The 16,644-nt window shown below is 37.9% G+C and overlaps 1 protein-coding gene across 3 annotated transcripts in view; it reads right to left on the reverse strand.

Annotated features, from left to right (window-relative positions):
* Nucleotides 1-16,644, reverse strand: part of GRM7 (glutamate metabotropic receptor 7) — a 1,016,657-nt gene that overhangs the window by 10,290 nt on the left and 989,723 nt on the right. Inside the window, exon 10 of one of the 3 annotated variants that reach the window (XM_072598609.1) lies at nt 10,453-10,497. The exons of the other annotated variants lie outside the window; for them this stretch is intronic. Coding sequence (XP_072454710.1) covers nt 10,490-10,497 — 8 coding nt within the window. The 3' untranslated portion in view covers nt 10,453-10,489. The remainder of the gene's footprint in view (nt 1-10,452; nt 10,498-16,644) is intronic. 3 annotated transcript variants of the gene reach the window in all.

Genomic DNA, 16,644 nt, shown 5'->3' on the forward strand with positions numbered 1-16,644 from the left:
AGATTCTCTATTCAAAAGCATCTTACCCAACTCATCATGATGATAAGTAATCCATCATTTCTTACTTTCGGATAAGATATGGCTTCACTATTATACTCTAACTATGGTGTACATACCTACATACACAGACATGCACACATACATACCTACGTACATATATTTGTTGTTGTTAAGGGATTCCAGTTGTATCTGACTCTTGGTGACCCCATTCGGGGTTTTCTTAGTGAAGGTGCTGGAGTGTTTTGCCTTTTCTATCTCTTGCTTATTTTATAGTTGAGGAAACTGAGGCAGAGTTAAGGTGCCCAGGGTTACACAGCTAATTCTGAGACTAAAAAAAGCCAAGGTTTTCCACTGCATCCAGAGTCATCTCAAGTCATTCCGATCTATATCTTGGACCCAGATGGCTCTGGAGAAGAGAGTAAGACTGGTGACTTTGCACAGCCCTCCCTCACTTAAATCCAATTCACTTGTAAGTCATGGAATCACCTTTCTGATGTCGTGAACCTCTTCAAGAATGAAGGACAAAGTACAAGGTGCCTGTATACACACACATATTCACATATGTACATATATGCATATATACACATACATGTACCTATATACACATACATATACACATATCCATCTAATCTAAGTTCCTTTCCCCCGTTTGAGCATGTACATACCAGAGAGCCAACTTTATAAGAGTGGAAATTTGGATAAAAGAGAGGGTTGATTTTAATCTATCAATACTAACTAGGGAAACAGGCCTTGGATGAGTTGATGAGAGGAGTGAAAATCAATGAGTGCCTGGGGAATGGAAGTGTGGAAGGAAAATGAGGAGAAGGATCAAGAAAAGAATGTACAAGGTTAACAAAGAAAAATTTTACTGTCTTCACAATACTGTCTTTGGCTCACACAGGTTGTGTGAACTAGTTTGAAAGTTGATGAGGGTGGAGAAATAATTACAGTCTAATCAATCTAATTGAATGAATGCTTTAAGTGATGTGACTGCTAAGAACTAGCTGTCAATAACTAGCTGTTGGACTGTAGGCAAATCTCTCCTCTCAGGTCTTCAATTTACCCATCTGTAAACAAGGAAGTTGCACCAGCTAAGGTGTTCTACTCTAATCTTTCACGAGTCGACATGATCTTTGGAAAGTTTGACATTGCCATGTGTATGAAAGATTTGAAAGATCAGAAACCTTAAAGCAAATTGTCAAAGGTTACATTTTAGGGATTCCTCTTGTGATTTTCTTATATTTGACATAGTATAGATCTCTTCTGTTCTAAAGAATGTGCGTGCTCCCCCCAATGACCTTCCTATAATTGGCTACCTTCTTCCCCTTCAGTCCAAGAATCAGCCGACTGTCCTTTGGGCTGGAGGTGGAGCTGGATCTGTTAGCAGGCAGCTAATAGGAAAGAAAAAAAGTGTTCTAATATGAAATGCTAAAAAAAAAAAAAAAAGCCTCAGACTTTGACAGAAATGTAGGGAAAATAGAAATTTCATACAGAAATATATGACAAAGATGGGTAGTGCCAATCTGTCCCTTTAGTCTTGCTAAATGAACTTAGCTGCCTGTTTCCAGATTGAGGACAGGGGCATGAAGTGAACAAAAAAGGAATTTTCTTTCCATTAACCCAAACAACAGACAAATGTGGAGAGAAGGCAGCCAAAAAAGAGACTATCGTTAGGAGAACAGTGGACAGAGGCAGCTAGATGGCTCCAGTGGATAGAATGTCAGGCCTGGAGTCAAGAAAACTCATCTTCTTGAGTTCAGATCTGGCCTCAGATACTTACTAGGTGTGTGACCTTGGGCAAATCACTTAACCAGATTTACCTAAGTTTCCTCATCTGTAAAATGATCTAGAGAGGGAAATAGCAAACTACTCCATTATCTTTGCCAAGAAAACCCCAAATGGAGTCTCCAAGAGTCAGACAAAACTGAAAAAGAACATCTAAAGCTGTGCAAGGTAGAAGAAAGAAGGACCTTTGAGATCAAGGAGGGTTCTAGCTAGGACACAACACCATTGGCCCTGAGGATGAATTTACAGTTCTCTCCAAGGATGTGCTCATCTGCAGGACAGTATGTTCTTTATGTCTGAGAGCATTTTCCTGGCCATTTATCATGATATGATATCTAATTAAATGCTTGTTTGCCTTGAATTACTACATACTCTGCTTTGGTCTGGGAAAAGAGAAATAACAATGGGGACCCGAAACTTGAGGTTTTCAATGAACACTGCCACATACATGACTTACTGACGGTGTTACCTTTCTGCCATGGACATTTGAGGGCAATCTAGACTATGTAATAGACCCTGAACCACCCTCTCCCCCATGAATACTATCATATCACATAGGGTGGCACTGCCTTGTTCCATTCCAGATACCAGGAATCATTTTTGGGGGGAGAAAGAGGGGGTAAGGAGGAGGACAATAAGTATTTGTATAGTACCTACTATGTGCTAGGCACTGTGCTAAGCTCTTTTTTCTTTTCTTTTTTTTACAAATACTTCATTTGATGCTTACAACAGTCCTGGGAGGGAGGAATTATTATTACTTCCTTTTTACAACGGAAATAACTGAGGCAAACAGGTTACATGACTTACCTAAGGTCACTCAGCTAAGAAGTATTTGAAGTTCAATTTCAACTTGGGGTTTCCTGATTCTAGACAAAGCCCTCTATCCAGTGTTCCAACAGCAACCTCCAACTTTTCCTCCACGTAGCCTTCCCAACATGTTCCTTTAAACCTTATTTATCTTTTTTTGGACTGAGCTTTAGATTACATTTGTATGAGTGTCTGCTTGTATGGCAACTCCCTCCATCCATGCAGAATGAGCCCACTCTGGAGCTTTAAGTCAGTCTAAGAGCTGCCTGGGTATCCTGGTTTTATGTATATGAAAATCGGAGGTGTGGGCTATGGGAATGGACAACACATACATTATGATTCTCCTTAGGAGTCTGCCCTTCCACAGGAAGGCTCTCAATTATGCTTGTAGCCAATGCTCCCCTGAAAGTTAGCCCAGTGGAGAAGATAATAGGAGAAAGGTTTCAAGGAAGGGAACATCATCAAGGAGATGATTGTCAACATGACGCTTGTCTCAAAGCCTTTCCTTAATAGGATGCTGTGAAACTCCGGAGACACGCTGTAGGGGACGGTGATTTGTCAACTCTAAAGTCTCACGCCCCTGGCAGGGCGGTGTTATAAAGGGTCATGATGCTCTGCAGTCAACAAAGAGCATAACACAGATTGTCGACACAGAAAGTGCTTGGAGCAGATCAGGGTGAAAATCCTCATTTCCCACTAGCTGACCAGTGGAAAGGTAGAATGAGGCTTCGGCCGCCAGTGCTTTTCCACATAGTGACAGAATTCGTTTGGCCACAATAGAAGCCTCTGCTTCCCTGGGATGTTTGCATGCTAAAGAAGCTAATGAAAGCTTTCTGATCATTTATTTTCTTAAAAGACGGGAGGAGTGGGAAAAAGACTGGAAAAATACATCCTGCAAATGTTTGTTCTACGTTTCATGCGATCATTTTCTATTTTAAGATGTATATATATATGTAAAATATATATAATATATAAATTCATATATGTAGTTATATATGTATATACACACATATATATGTATATGGAGAGATATACAGCTATGTGTACCTATCTGTGTCTATGTGTACATGTGTGTGTATACATCTATGTCTATATACATTTTACTCTGTTTTTTCTCTAGATTCTAAAACCTACAGATACTATGGTTAAGCATTCCTACTTTCATGGTACAGTAGAAACTACTGTTAGACTTAGAGTCTAAAGGACCAGGATTCAAATCTTAGTTCTTCTATTTACCACCTGTGAGACCTTGACTAAGTCACTTAAACTCTTTAGGTCTCAATTTCATTATCTGAAAATGAAGGGGTTGAAATACATCAGAGATTCTTAACATATTTTGTGTCATACATCAATTGGTAAAGTGCTCTCAGATTAATGTTTTCAAATCATTAAAAAATATAGGATTACAAAGAAAATCACTTTTATTGAAATAAAGATGTACTTTTACTCCCATCCAAGTTCAAGAACCCACTGAAATATCTTTATGGACTCCTTGGAAAGGATCTGTGAATATCAAGTTATGTGTTCCTGGACTGGATACCTAAAGTCCCTTCTAACTCAAATGCTATGATTCTTTTTCTCTTGAAAACTTGCATCTGGTCTGGCCCCTGCAGCCATCAGAGAAGGGAGCAACATTCGTAGCATCTGACCGCTATCCCTACCAACACCAAGTGCGTTGAGGAGACAAGCTATCTCAAGTATTAGGGGACTCTGAGGGAGTGGCAAGATGTAGCATTTACCAGGTGGGTCAAACCATTGATTCCATCTTGACTATCACTTCACTTCACACTTTGCTGTCAACTGCCCAGGGCTCTGAACCCGAGAGCCCTTGAATAACATCACCTCCCAAACTGCCAACTCAGCTTCCATCTTGGCTCCCCACAGTCATCATAGAGGGAGAAGGAGCCCACTGCCACCAATGACACCAATATCAATCATCAGTCAACTATTGTTCCCAAAGGCAAGTAAGTCAAATAACTCCAGAAACAGAACTGACTGCCAGACTAGACTTTGGCATGGACTCAAGGCCTTTATTTTAGAGATATAGATTAGATGAATATAAATGGTTGAAGACCTGAAAGCAAGAAGCAATTCTGGGATAAAGAAATGTTCCAGTTAGGACAGAGCTGAATTTATACATTGCTAGGAGAGAAGTCATACTTTCATCCCTCAGTCCATGATCATCTCCCAGGGGAGAAACACTTATGGAGATACAACCTGGCAACTCCTTCCTTCTCAGCAACAGAGCTATGAAAGACCCAGAAAAGAAAGCTCTTACCACCATCATCCTTGGTCCTTTCTAATGGTTCCACATCAGAAACGGTTATGGGTTTATCCATGGAAAGTCTACTGAGGAAGATACATTAACATCTACCTTCCATAAGAACCATAGGGCCTTTCTATCTGACTTGCAGCTGAAACCTTTCTTGTTAGAATGTTAGCTCCTTGCAAGCAGAGAACATCTTACTTTTCCATATTTATTCTCAGTGCTTATCACAGTGCTTTGTATATTGTAAGCATTTAATAAAAGCTTTTCTGTTATTCACTATGCTTAGTTCTGCTTTCTTCGACCAAACAGAACAACTTTATTTTTCTTTTCCATGTAAAATACCTTCAAGTACTTGAAGACTTCTAGTAGGCCTCTCCTGGGCCTTTTCCTTTCCGGGCTATAATTTCCAAGCTCTTATAACCAATACTTATATGGCATGAACTTGAGACCTTTATTTTGGAGATATAGATTAGAAGAATATAAACGGCTGAAGATCTGATTTTGGTGCTTCGTTGCTACTGACTTAGACAAAGTTGATAAAAGAAAGCCATTGAAAAAAAAAATTAAATGCTTATTATTCCAGGGTCCAAAAGAAATCCTATTTCCTCATGGGGTCTTTTCTAATTATTCTAACTCTTGATCATTGTCTCCTCTGAAATATTTGAATCGAGAAACATTTATTAGAGACTGACATTTACCAAGGTTCTAGCCTAGGTGTTGGGAAGACACAAATTAATTAATTAATAAACAAGCATTCATGAAACACTTACTGTGTGCCAGACATTGTGCTAATGCCGAAGATATGAAAATTAAAGCAACTCTGACCTCAAGGAGCTTCTATTTCAATGGTAGAGACAGTAACCTTTCAAGCAGCTTATAATCTAGTAAGAGAGTAAGAATTTAATGGAAGAGTGAGAAGGACAAAAGAAAGGTCCAAATGATCCTGAGAAGTATAAGGATTGCAAAGAGATCATTTTCAGCTGAAAGGTGAGACATCAAGGTCGACTTCATGCGTGCCTGATCCAGACCTCTGCCATAGGATGACAAATATTTTCATTGGCAGAAATGTGGAAGGAAGGAGCTCATTTCAATTCTAGAGGACAGTCATCCAGTACGAATACACAGGGGTAGGAGAAAGGAAAATGGATTTAGTGAATGTATTAAATGCTTACCACATGCAAAACACTGTGACAAGTACTGAAGATAAATATAGAAACATAAAATGTTCTCTGCTTCCCGGGAGCTAACATTCTAATGGGAAAGAAAACACATATGGAAGGTTTTAGCTGTAAGTTAGATAGAAAGGTCCTATGGTTCTTAGGGTACAATAGTAAGTAAATGTTAATGTACCTTCTTTAATTCAAATATTTTATTTATAAGGATGAAAACATGAATGGAAGTGGAGGGAAAGAAGACTCAGAAGGCACGCTGGAGCCAGACTCAGGATTATGGAGACTGAAAGCCAGGTGCAAAAAAGGGATGAAAATGTATGTGCAAAGCAGACTTTTCACTTTCTGTTGAATCAAATATACCTGATGGAGCATCCTGCTTTGAGATGGTGAATAAAGCCATCTTCTTAATGGCCACTGAGCAGGGAGGAGAGATGAGTTAGTGGACATTAAAAAGGGAGCACTTCCCTTCTAGCTACGGATCATTTCAGGATGATTTCCAGCCATTTCCCATGAGAACAGAGAAGGGACCACTTATCTCTGCCTCTACGTGGTTATAAGTACATGGCACCTAAAGTAATGTCTTGTATAGGCAAGCTGGAGCATGGACTGTGGACGGTTTTGTGTCTGTACTTTCCTGATCTTAGGGGAAGATTAGTATGTCCAGGACTGGAGGTGAACTTGTGAATGAGAGGCCAAGAAGTCTTGGGTTCTATACTCCTCTCTAATCCATTACTCTACGCTTGTCAAATTGATTTTGCTAAAGCAACAGGAAGGTCAGATCACTGCCCTGCTTGCAAAGCTTTCATGGTTTTCTCCCAAATATACTTCTAGGATAAAATAGAAATTCTTTTGTTTGTCATTTAAAAACCTTCACAATCTGCCTCCCATTTTTACTCTGTTGGGGCCTAATTACCCACCATACACTCTACATTCCAGTCAAACAACAGGTCCTAATATTCATCATTCTGCCTCCCTCCTCTTTGTTTTTGAATATTCTGTGTTCCCTTCCCAGAATGCTTTTACTGATCACTTTATCTCTTGAAATCTCTGTATCTTTTCAAGGAAAATATAGAGTTTACCCATGATAGGGCTTTCACGATTCACCCCCAAAGTAGTGTTTCCCCTCAAATTACTTTGTATTTATTCATCCATATATATCTGTTGTTCCTGACCCAGGAGAAAGTAAGCTTCTTGTGGACAGGCTTTAAAAAAATATTTCTCTTTGAACTCCCAGCACTCAGCACAGTGCCAGACACATAATAGGGCCTTAATGAATTCTTGTTGCATTGGACTGAATTATATTTCATCTTTCTTCTCTGTAATTACTTCCTCTCCATCTTGATGAGGCAGGGGACAATTACTAAGGCAGCAGAATTCACAAGTCAACATCCAGAAATAGCAATGGTCTTATAGCCATCACAGTAGGGGATGGCTTGGTTACAAATTACAATAAGAAACCAAAGGTTTCCAGAGAGGTACTTCCTGAATGCTAATTAATAGAATGCAAATATGCCTCAAAATGCTATGATAAATTCTGTTTCAGGAATGTCTTCCACGATAAGAATTAACAAAACAACAACAGAAATAACTCATATTTAAGTGAGTGTCTTCCTTATAATAACCCTACGAAGGAGGCAGTGCATTTATTAATAAGTCTATTTGGGGGCAGGTAGGAGATACAGTGGATAGAGTACCAGCCCTGGAGACAGAAGGACTTGAGTTCAAATATGACCTCAGGCACCCACTAGCTGTGTGACCCTGGGCAAGTTACTTACCCATTGCTTCTAAAAAACCTAAGTAAACAAAACCAAATTAATAAGTTCACTTTATGGATGAGGAAATTGAATCCCAGAGAGGTCTAATGAATTGATCAAGGTCACACAACTAGTGAGTGTCTGAGGCCAGACTATAATCCAGGTCTTCTGACTATAAGAGCCACCTCCTGGAATCATCCTACATCTCAATCAACAGGTGACTATAATTTTCCTTATAGCTATTTGTACATCACAATTGACCTAGAAGTCTGGCTGTAGTGTTAACAAAAAAAAAATAGAGCAAAATTTGCTCCAGCCTTATTGTTAAACCTTGTGAACCATATGTATATCTATCTATCTATCTATCTATCTATCTATCTATCTATCTATCTATCTATCTATCTATCTATCTATCTCTCAATACACACATATATGTATATTTGTGAGTTACGATTAAGAAAAAAATGACAAAAGGGTTAAAAAAACAATACATTAAGATAATTTTCAAATATGTAGCCTTGTGCATTACCAAGGTTGTATTTTTGCATTGTGGCATTTTCTTTCCCATCTTTGAATGCTGGCTCCTGAAGCACTTGTGCCTGCTTAGGAAACCTGATTTTCTGCTCATCCTGGGCCTCGCTCCACTTTTTTGTTGGCTGTTCTTGGCAAGATAGTGATCAAAAAAAACAAGTGCTGCATTGCAATGGAATCATTGGCCCTCTTAAAAAAAACCCAAAAAACTTTTGTTTTTGGCCCTCTTGTATTTGGGATGCTTGCATGAGGATTTAGATTTTCATTTTGCTTAATTTATGGCCTTTGGCATGACCAAAGAATGGATCGATAGCTGTAACACTCAACATATTGGGAACTTACAGACAGGAGCCAAATATTTTGTCTTACAAGGGGATGAAATATTGAAAGCAATTCCTCCCCTTGTGCTTCATAAGGAAACCATTTTTTTTAAAGAATTTATTTTTTAAGGTTGAATTCCTGAATTTTCTTTTCTTTCTTTCTTTTTTTTTTTTTTTTTTGCAACCATTAAAACGAACTCTCTTTATTCTGCATTTTCACTGTCCTCTATGCCTAGGATTGTGTCCCTCCACATCTCCGTTTCCTGACTTCTCTAGCCTCTTTCCCACTTCTGACTTCTCTAGCCTCTTTTCCTCCTTCTTCAAAAAGTCTATTTTAGCATGCTCTAATGTTAGTACCTTCCCTCTGTTATTATCTCCATTTTACCCTGTATATATCTTGTTTATACAAGATTGTTTGCACATTGTCTCCTCCATTAGATTGGGAACTCCTTGAAGTCAAGGACTGTTTTTGCCTTTCTTGGTTATTCAGTAATTAGCAGAGTGTCTAACACACAGCAGGCATTTAATAAACTGTTATTGTTGTTAACTGCCTTATATATAGTATAGAGTATCAAAGAAATGAATCTCTTTTGAGACAGTCATCTTTACAGGCAGAAAGACCTGGATTCAAATTTTGCATGGGTAGATTGGAAGAGACAGGCAGTCTTCTTCAAATCATAGTTATGGTTCAAAAAAAAAATTTTTAACTGTGCAAAACACTTAATATACATTTTCTAAACTGATCCTCCATAGTTCAGAGGTAGAGGCACCTATTGTCTTTATTTTACAGATGAAGAAACTGAGGCTAATTAAGGTCAAGTGATTTTTAAGTGACTTTCCGATAATCATACAGCTAACCAGTAAGGTGGCATTTGAACCAATTCTACTGCTCTGCCTCAGAATTTTTTTTTTTAATTTAAATTTTACTTTATGTTTTAGACTTTGTCTTCTCTTTCTGTGACTGAAAATGAAGCATCCACTCATGGAACCATTTCTGATACTTTACAAGCACAGAAGTTTTAACCTGCTCCAGTTTTTCATCTTGGGTTGATTTGTCCCTTTTTAGGCAGTGTGGTGGTCCTCCGTTCCGAGGAGCTCCCCATAGTGGTGTTGTTACCTGCCGATTAACAGCCCACTGAAGCTCAAAACTCCTAGAAACTCAAGATATTCATCAACTTCAGCTTCTCTAGCAGCAGCAAAGGCTATAGGGATGTATTATCGGACCTAGCGCTCACACACACACCCGCTCACACACACACACACACACACACACATACATGTCTGGGTATATGTATATATGTGCATATATACATATAAATATATAATCATAACTATGTAATAATACTAATATTACTAATAATAATGACAGGGGATATATAGTACTTTAATTATTTGCAAAATGCTTTATATCTATTCACAAACTTACTTTGCAAGATGACACCATAAGATGCATATTAAAGATATTATTATTCCCCTTTCACAAATGAAGAAATTGAGGTTTGGTGAAAGACATTAACCTTTAATCCAATGCGATCCAAAGTCCATTATATTGATGGTTGTTATTCAGAATGATGATACTTTCAAAATTCCCCAACTACTGAGGAAATATCCAATTTTCTCTAGGATGCTTTCTGTACTACTTAATTAAATCTATGCATCAGACATTTATTAAGGGCCTGTCATGCATGGTGCTGTTAGATGCTGGGATATAGTTAAAAGCAAAACAGAAACATACATTCTATGAGAGAGTGTAGTTTACGTGACAATATGAATTACGTACCAAGTAGTGATATCCAGTGATAGAGAACACTTACCTAACTAAGAGAGGTATCAGAAAAGGTGGTAGGTGAGTCACTGGCCTGCATTGGTAGAGAGAAAGAGTTTTCTCACTGGCTGTCTTCCATACCATTGAAATCATAGGTCTGGTCCAATTTTTTTAAGGGTGCAGGAGGTGCACCTCCTATGCTAGGTGGCTCCTGAGCTGTGCCAAAACAAAACTGAGGAGGGAGGGCATGGGGAACAGGGTGCAATTTGTACAAGGGTGCTAAGGCAGAATCATAAACTCCAGTATTTTAGATGATCAGCCATGAGGGCTGAGATAAAAGGAGTCTCCTAGAGTTAATCCCATTTTAACCAGAGAAGGTAATTAACCAGAACAGCCCACTTCTTCCACGTACTCTGGTTCACCATGGTTTCCCTTTCCAACTGAGTGTGAGCTGGCATCCCGTAGATAACAGCCAAAATCCCAATTTCTCCAACTGTGCCTATCATAAACATTCACTTAGCAGTTTCATTCAACAAACAAGATAGAATCATAGAATATGTCTTTGATTAAGGCACAAAAGTCAAGTTTATCAAATCTGTGAGTGATATCAAGCTGGGAGGGATTGTGAATATTTGGTTGAAAGAATTAGGATCTTAAACACCCTCCCCCCTCCCCCACTTAATACTATTTTATTTTTTCCACTAATATGTAAGGATAGTTTTCAACATTCATTTGTATAAGATTTTGAGTTTCAGATTTTTCCCCCTCCCTCTCTTAACTCCCCCTTCCCCGAGACTGCAAGCAATCAGTTAGAGATTATATATGGACATTCACATTAAAGATATTTCCACATTCATCATGTTTTAAAGAACAATCAGAACAAAAAGGAAAAACCATGAGAAATAAAAAAACAAAAAAATTGAAACTTGTATATATTTCAATTTGCATTAGATTATAATTCTTTCTCTGGATGTGGATAGCGTTTTCCATCACAAGTCCTTGATCCAAAGCAATCTTAACAAACTGGAATTGTTTGACTAAAGCCAAGAAGATAAAATCCAAAACACTTAAATATGAAATCTAACATTGTGGCAAACACAACAAAAATAAGACTGAATGAGTACAAGATGGAGGAGTGCTTAAGATAGAAAACATGGTTAGAAAATGGTTTATATGAGAAAGACCTCTATGTCTGAATGGACCTTAAGCTCAATATAAGTGGTACGTCAGTAGTTAATAATAATAATAAAAACAATTTGAACTTAAACTGTGTTAAAAGACTAATATACCAGTGAAGAAGGTGGTAGACTTGCTTTCTACTGTCCTAGTCAGATCACATGCAGCATACTATGTCTAATTCTGGGTGTGCTGTTTTGGCAGGAATATTGAGAAGCTGGATCCTAACTTGGGGTTGTCAAAGAGGATGGAAAGGAGATTTGAAAACATACAATAAAGGATAAATAAAAATAAATGGTGAACTCAGAAAAGTTTTGAGAAGTACATGATTATTCTCTTAGATATTAAAAAGGTTGTTGCATAGGGGAGAGATTATAAGAATCAGGATGTTACGAAGACTATAGAACTGCCCTTGGAATCATGAAAATCAGGGTTTAAGTACTGTCCCTGAAAGATATTGATTATACAAACTATTCAGTTTCTCAGAGCCCCCCAGACATTTCTCTAGCAATGCAATTTGCCAAGAATACTAGAGGTACTCTACATTTATGAAGTCACAAATATAAGAATGAATTAAAAAAGGAGTGACAGTAGATTTGTTCTATTTTTCCTAGACAAAATTAGAATCAAAACATAGAGAGGATAAGGGAGCAGATTTGGACTCAACCTAAAAAAATTTTTAACAATGAGATGCCCTAAATTGAAATAGTTTTTAGAGTAAGTAGTATGGTGCAGTGGTCTGTCATTGTAATCATGCGAACTGACCTCAAATCTGGGCACTGCGATTTTGTTAGGAATTTTTATGGAACTCAGTTTTCTCATCTGTAAAATGAGAGAATTGGATTAGCTCACTTCTAATATCCCTTTCCAGACCTACAATGATGATCTCAGAAGTTAGTAAGATCTATCTCACTGGAGGTTTTCAATGAGATACTGGATAACTACTTTTCAGGGCTCTACAGATGGGATTCGTGGTTTGGGTAAGGGAAGGGCTAACAAAGTTTTAAGTTTCTTCTAACTCTGTGATCTTCCAGTTACATGAATGTCAGAGATGAAAAAGAACTTGGGAAAGGGATGCCTTATGCAATCAATCTTACCAAGTGTGGTATGTCTGGGACTGGAATGCTAATCTCTTGAACTGCATAGAAACAGCTAGTCTTCAGAAGCCTCTGATATTCTAAAGTTCAGTTTTTCAGTCAGCAAATATTTTTTGCCTCTTAAGCGCTGGGCACTATGGAAGACCCAAAGATAAATAAGGCCCATATGATGCATCAAGCTGATTATGATGCTGTGTGGGCTAAGAGGCATGCACGTTCAAATGGACTATCTTATTCAAGTTGGATTGAATGATCTGACCCCATTTCTGCCTTTCAGTGACTCTCACTGGATTACTTGGGCATATGAAACATATAGTTTCCTTTTACAAAAAAGGTACAGCTGTTCTCCGCTTTATTAACATGGTTTTTGAGTTAATGAACTGTAAGTATTAAACATTGTTAGTGCTTGCTTTGAAAATGGTATTGGATGGTGTTTAATTTACAGCCTCAGACCCATATTATGAAAAGTATTATTTTCCCTGTAGGAATAAACACATAGAAATAATGACAATGAATTTATTACAACCCTCATGTATTTACTGAATGAGCTCTAAAAACTACCAGCTGGAAAGAAACTAGACTCCTTTGAATATATCTTAGGAAAGACAGTTTGTGCACCATTAAGGCATATTGTCTGCAACGTGTAACAGAAAAACACATTTTAATCACATCCAATCTAAGACACTTCTCAGAACTTCAGGAAGGTCAATATAGATAGGTACAACAGTGTTAAGGAAGAAACTGTTATCCCACATTCCACGGTCTTCCCATGGCAATCAGATTTTATTATGTAACCAAATCTCTATGATACATAAATCATCCTTAGAGTTCCATGTGATGGTGCTTTTTTATATACAAAGGGGGAACTGGAGGTTTTTCTAGTACATAAATATGAACAGAATTGAGAGGCAGTGAACATTAGTGGATAGAGAGCTCTCTGCAGAACCAGGATGATTCAGGCTTAAGCCTTCTTAAGTCTGGCATATACTGGAAAGTGAGAACCTCTCAGTGATGTAGGCAAATTCCAGGAAAATGGATTTATCTGCATCAGTAGAAGAATGTTCTTCATTCAGGAATTCTTAGACTTATAAAATCAAACAAGTAGTTCCTATCTCTATCCCTATGAGCAGTCATGGACCCATATATAATGGTGTAGCAGCAAGCACCCTGATGTACACAGGAGAGCCTATTGTACAAGGTCTTAGATCTGTTTAAAAGGAAAGCAACTTTTGAGGGGTCAACAGTCTACTCTAACCAAGCACATATATCATTCATTTAGTTCAGGGGAAAAAGTCAGCACCCTGAACTTCAGAGAAAATACAAACTGAGAAATAAAGACCAATGGACAGGGCTTCCAGCTATCTGACCACATGCAATGTACTATCTGACCATTACGTATATACATAGTTACCAGAGAGAGAAGCACCAACATCTGGGTTTTCAAAGCCAGCAAGGCTTCTTAGCTGCTGCCCAGAATCTCTTCTGGCCAAACAAGCAAACACTTCCAATGAGTAAGCCCCAAAACAAAACCTCACCTTAGATCCAGAGGGCATCACAACCCTTGAGAACCAGTGCCTCATTAGAAATTAACAAAAGATGTGTGCCTTCCTATTAAACAAATCTCCTCTAATCAAGCTTCCCTTAATAGACAGGCCCATTAATGGATGGGAGAAATTTTTAACTCTCATTAACATAATTAACATTACAAATGGGGAAATAATAAGAATGTGGTGTGTAAGTAGATTTTCAGGCATCTGTGGATTTACTGTATCCTCATGGATAAAGGATGGGAATATATGGGAGTGTGTTTGTGCCAACAAACACTGTAGCATAGTATTCAATAAAAAAAAAAAGACCACAGTGACCAGGGTAAGGGATCACAATTCAATTAGCAATTCCTAAAGAAAAAAAAAAGTAGAAAACAAAAGTAGAAAACAGATTTGAGAGAAATTAGACATTCAGACAAATATCTCATACTATTAACCAAGATAAACTCTAACCAGGTATGTCACTTAGACCTGACAGGCAATATCATAAGCAAATTAGAGGAGTATTACCTTTTGGATCTATGGACAGGGGAAGAGTTCAAGACTAAATAATGAATGGAAGAGGGTGGAATATAAGACAGACACTTTTGATTATATAAAACTCAGAGTTTTTTGCACAAACTAAAGCAATGCTGTTAAAGTTAGGAAGAGAATAAGTATATGGAGAAAAAACCTTTCCAACATGTCTCTTTGGTAATGGTTATATACCTAAGATGTATAAGGAACTGATTCAAATGTATAAAACTAAGTACTGTTCCAAAATAAATCAAATGTCAAATGATGTGGGCAGGCAATTTTCAGAAGAAAATATTTGTGCTATCAATAATCATATGAAAATAATGATCTAAATAAATGAAAATCAAAGTTTTTGTTTTAGAGGTTTTACCTCTAAACTATCAGATCACAGAAGAAGAAAATGACAAAAGTTGGATGGGCTTCAGGAAAACATGCATACTAATAATATATATATATATATATTATATATGTATATATGATACAGAGTGATGAATTTGTACAACTTTTATGGAAAGCAATTTGGAACTACGTTCCCAAATTTAGTAAACTGGTCATATTTGTTGACCTAGTAATATCACTGGCATTATACTCTAAACTTTAGATCTCTTGAAGACATGAATGAAAGAGTAAAATGACTACTGGGTACAAAAATATTTGTTGCAGTTCTTATAATAGGAAGAAAAAGGAAGAAAATGGATAAAGCTAGTAATGCGGAATTGCTAAACAGATTGAGGTATATGAATGTGGCAGAATATTATTGTTCCATAAGAGATGAATTGCATAATTTCAGAAGAAACTGGGAAGACCTTTATGAACTATCCTTCCTTCCTTCCTTCTTTCCTTCCTTCCTTCCTTCCTTCCTTCCTTCCTTCCTTCCTTCCTTCCTTCCTTCCTTCCTTCCTTCCTTCCTTCCTTCCTTCCTTTCTTCTTTCCTTCCTCCCTCCCTCTCTCCCTTCCTTCATTTCCCTTCCCTCTGCCTACACAGGGCATCATAATCTTACCTGTGGGTGCTCTGCCCAAAGGAATGAAAATTTTCATCACTGAAACCTCACAAGATCTTGGCTAGATTTTTTTCCTAAAGGACCTCTCCTTAAACACGAATCATTCTGGCTCTCATTGATTTAGCCCCACTTGATCATAGTTTGTATCTTTATTGGCTTAGGGTGAATGTAATTAGCAATTGTTTCTGTTTTGGCCAGAAACCCTGAGGATCTTCCCTTCCCAGATTGATTTTTTTTTTAATAGATACCATAAGTCGTTCTCGGCCCCATTTCCTACCTAGGCTAATCACTGAATTGACTTTGCCTCCTTTAAACTGAGACCTGTTAAAGACCTTAGCTTAAAAAGGTCAGGGTCTCCCACTACATCAAGGTCCATCTCCAGTTGTCCTGAGCTATATCTTGTCACTGGACTCAGATGGCTCCGGAGGAGAAAGTGAGGCTGGTGACTTTGCATAGCCCTTCCTCACTTAAATCCAATTCACTTGCATGTCATAGCATCACCTCCCTGTCAGGGACCTCTTCATAAAGGAAGGACAAACAATAAAACCAGGTACCCAGCAGACACTAAATCCTTAATCATTCATTAATTGATTGTTAGAATGATAAAATCACTGAGTTACAGACCTGGAAGGAACCCTCCTGGATATTTAAGCTGACATAGTTGGCACCTAACAAATGCTTATTGAATGACTGACTCCCATATTTTACTGATGAGAACAAGGAAGCCCAAGAAATGAAATAACTTCCCCAGGGTAACCCAGCTCTTTATGGTCACAGTCAGAATTTGAATCCAGTTCCTCTCCAAGTCTTGTGCCCCTTCTCCTATATTGTAATGCCTATGTTATATGCCCTGTTCAAATTTTAACATACTTATTCTAGTATTTCAAGCTTGGGTGAACAAATG

Source organism: Notamacropus eugenii, chromosome 3 (assembly GCF_028372415.1).
Source record: "Notamacropus eugenii isolate mMacEug1 chromosome 3, mMacEug1.pri_v2, whole genome shotgun sequence".
NCBI classification, from domain to species: Eukaryota; Metazoa; Chordata; class Mammalia; order Diprotodontia; family Macropodidae; genus Notamacropus; species Notamacropus eugenii.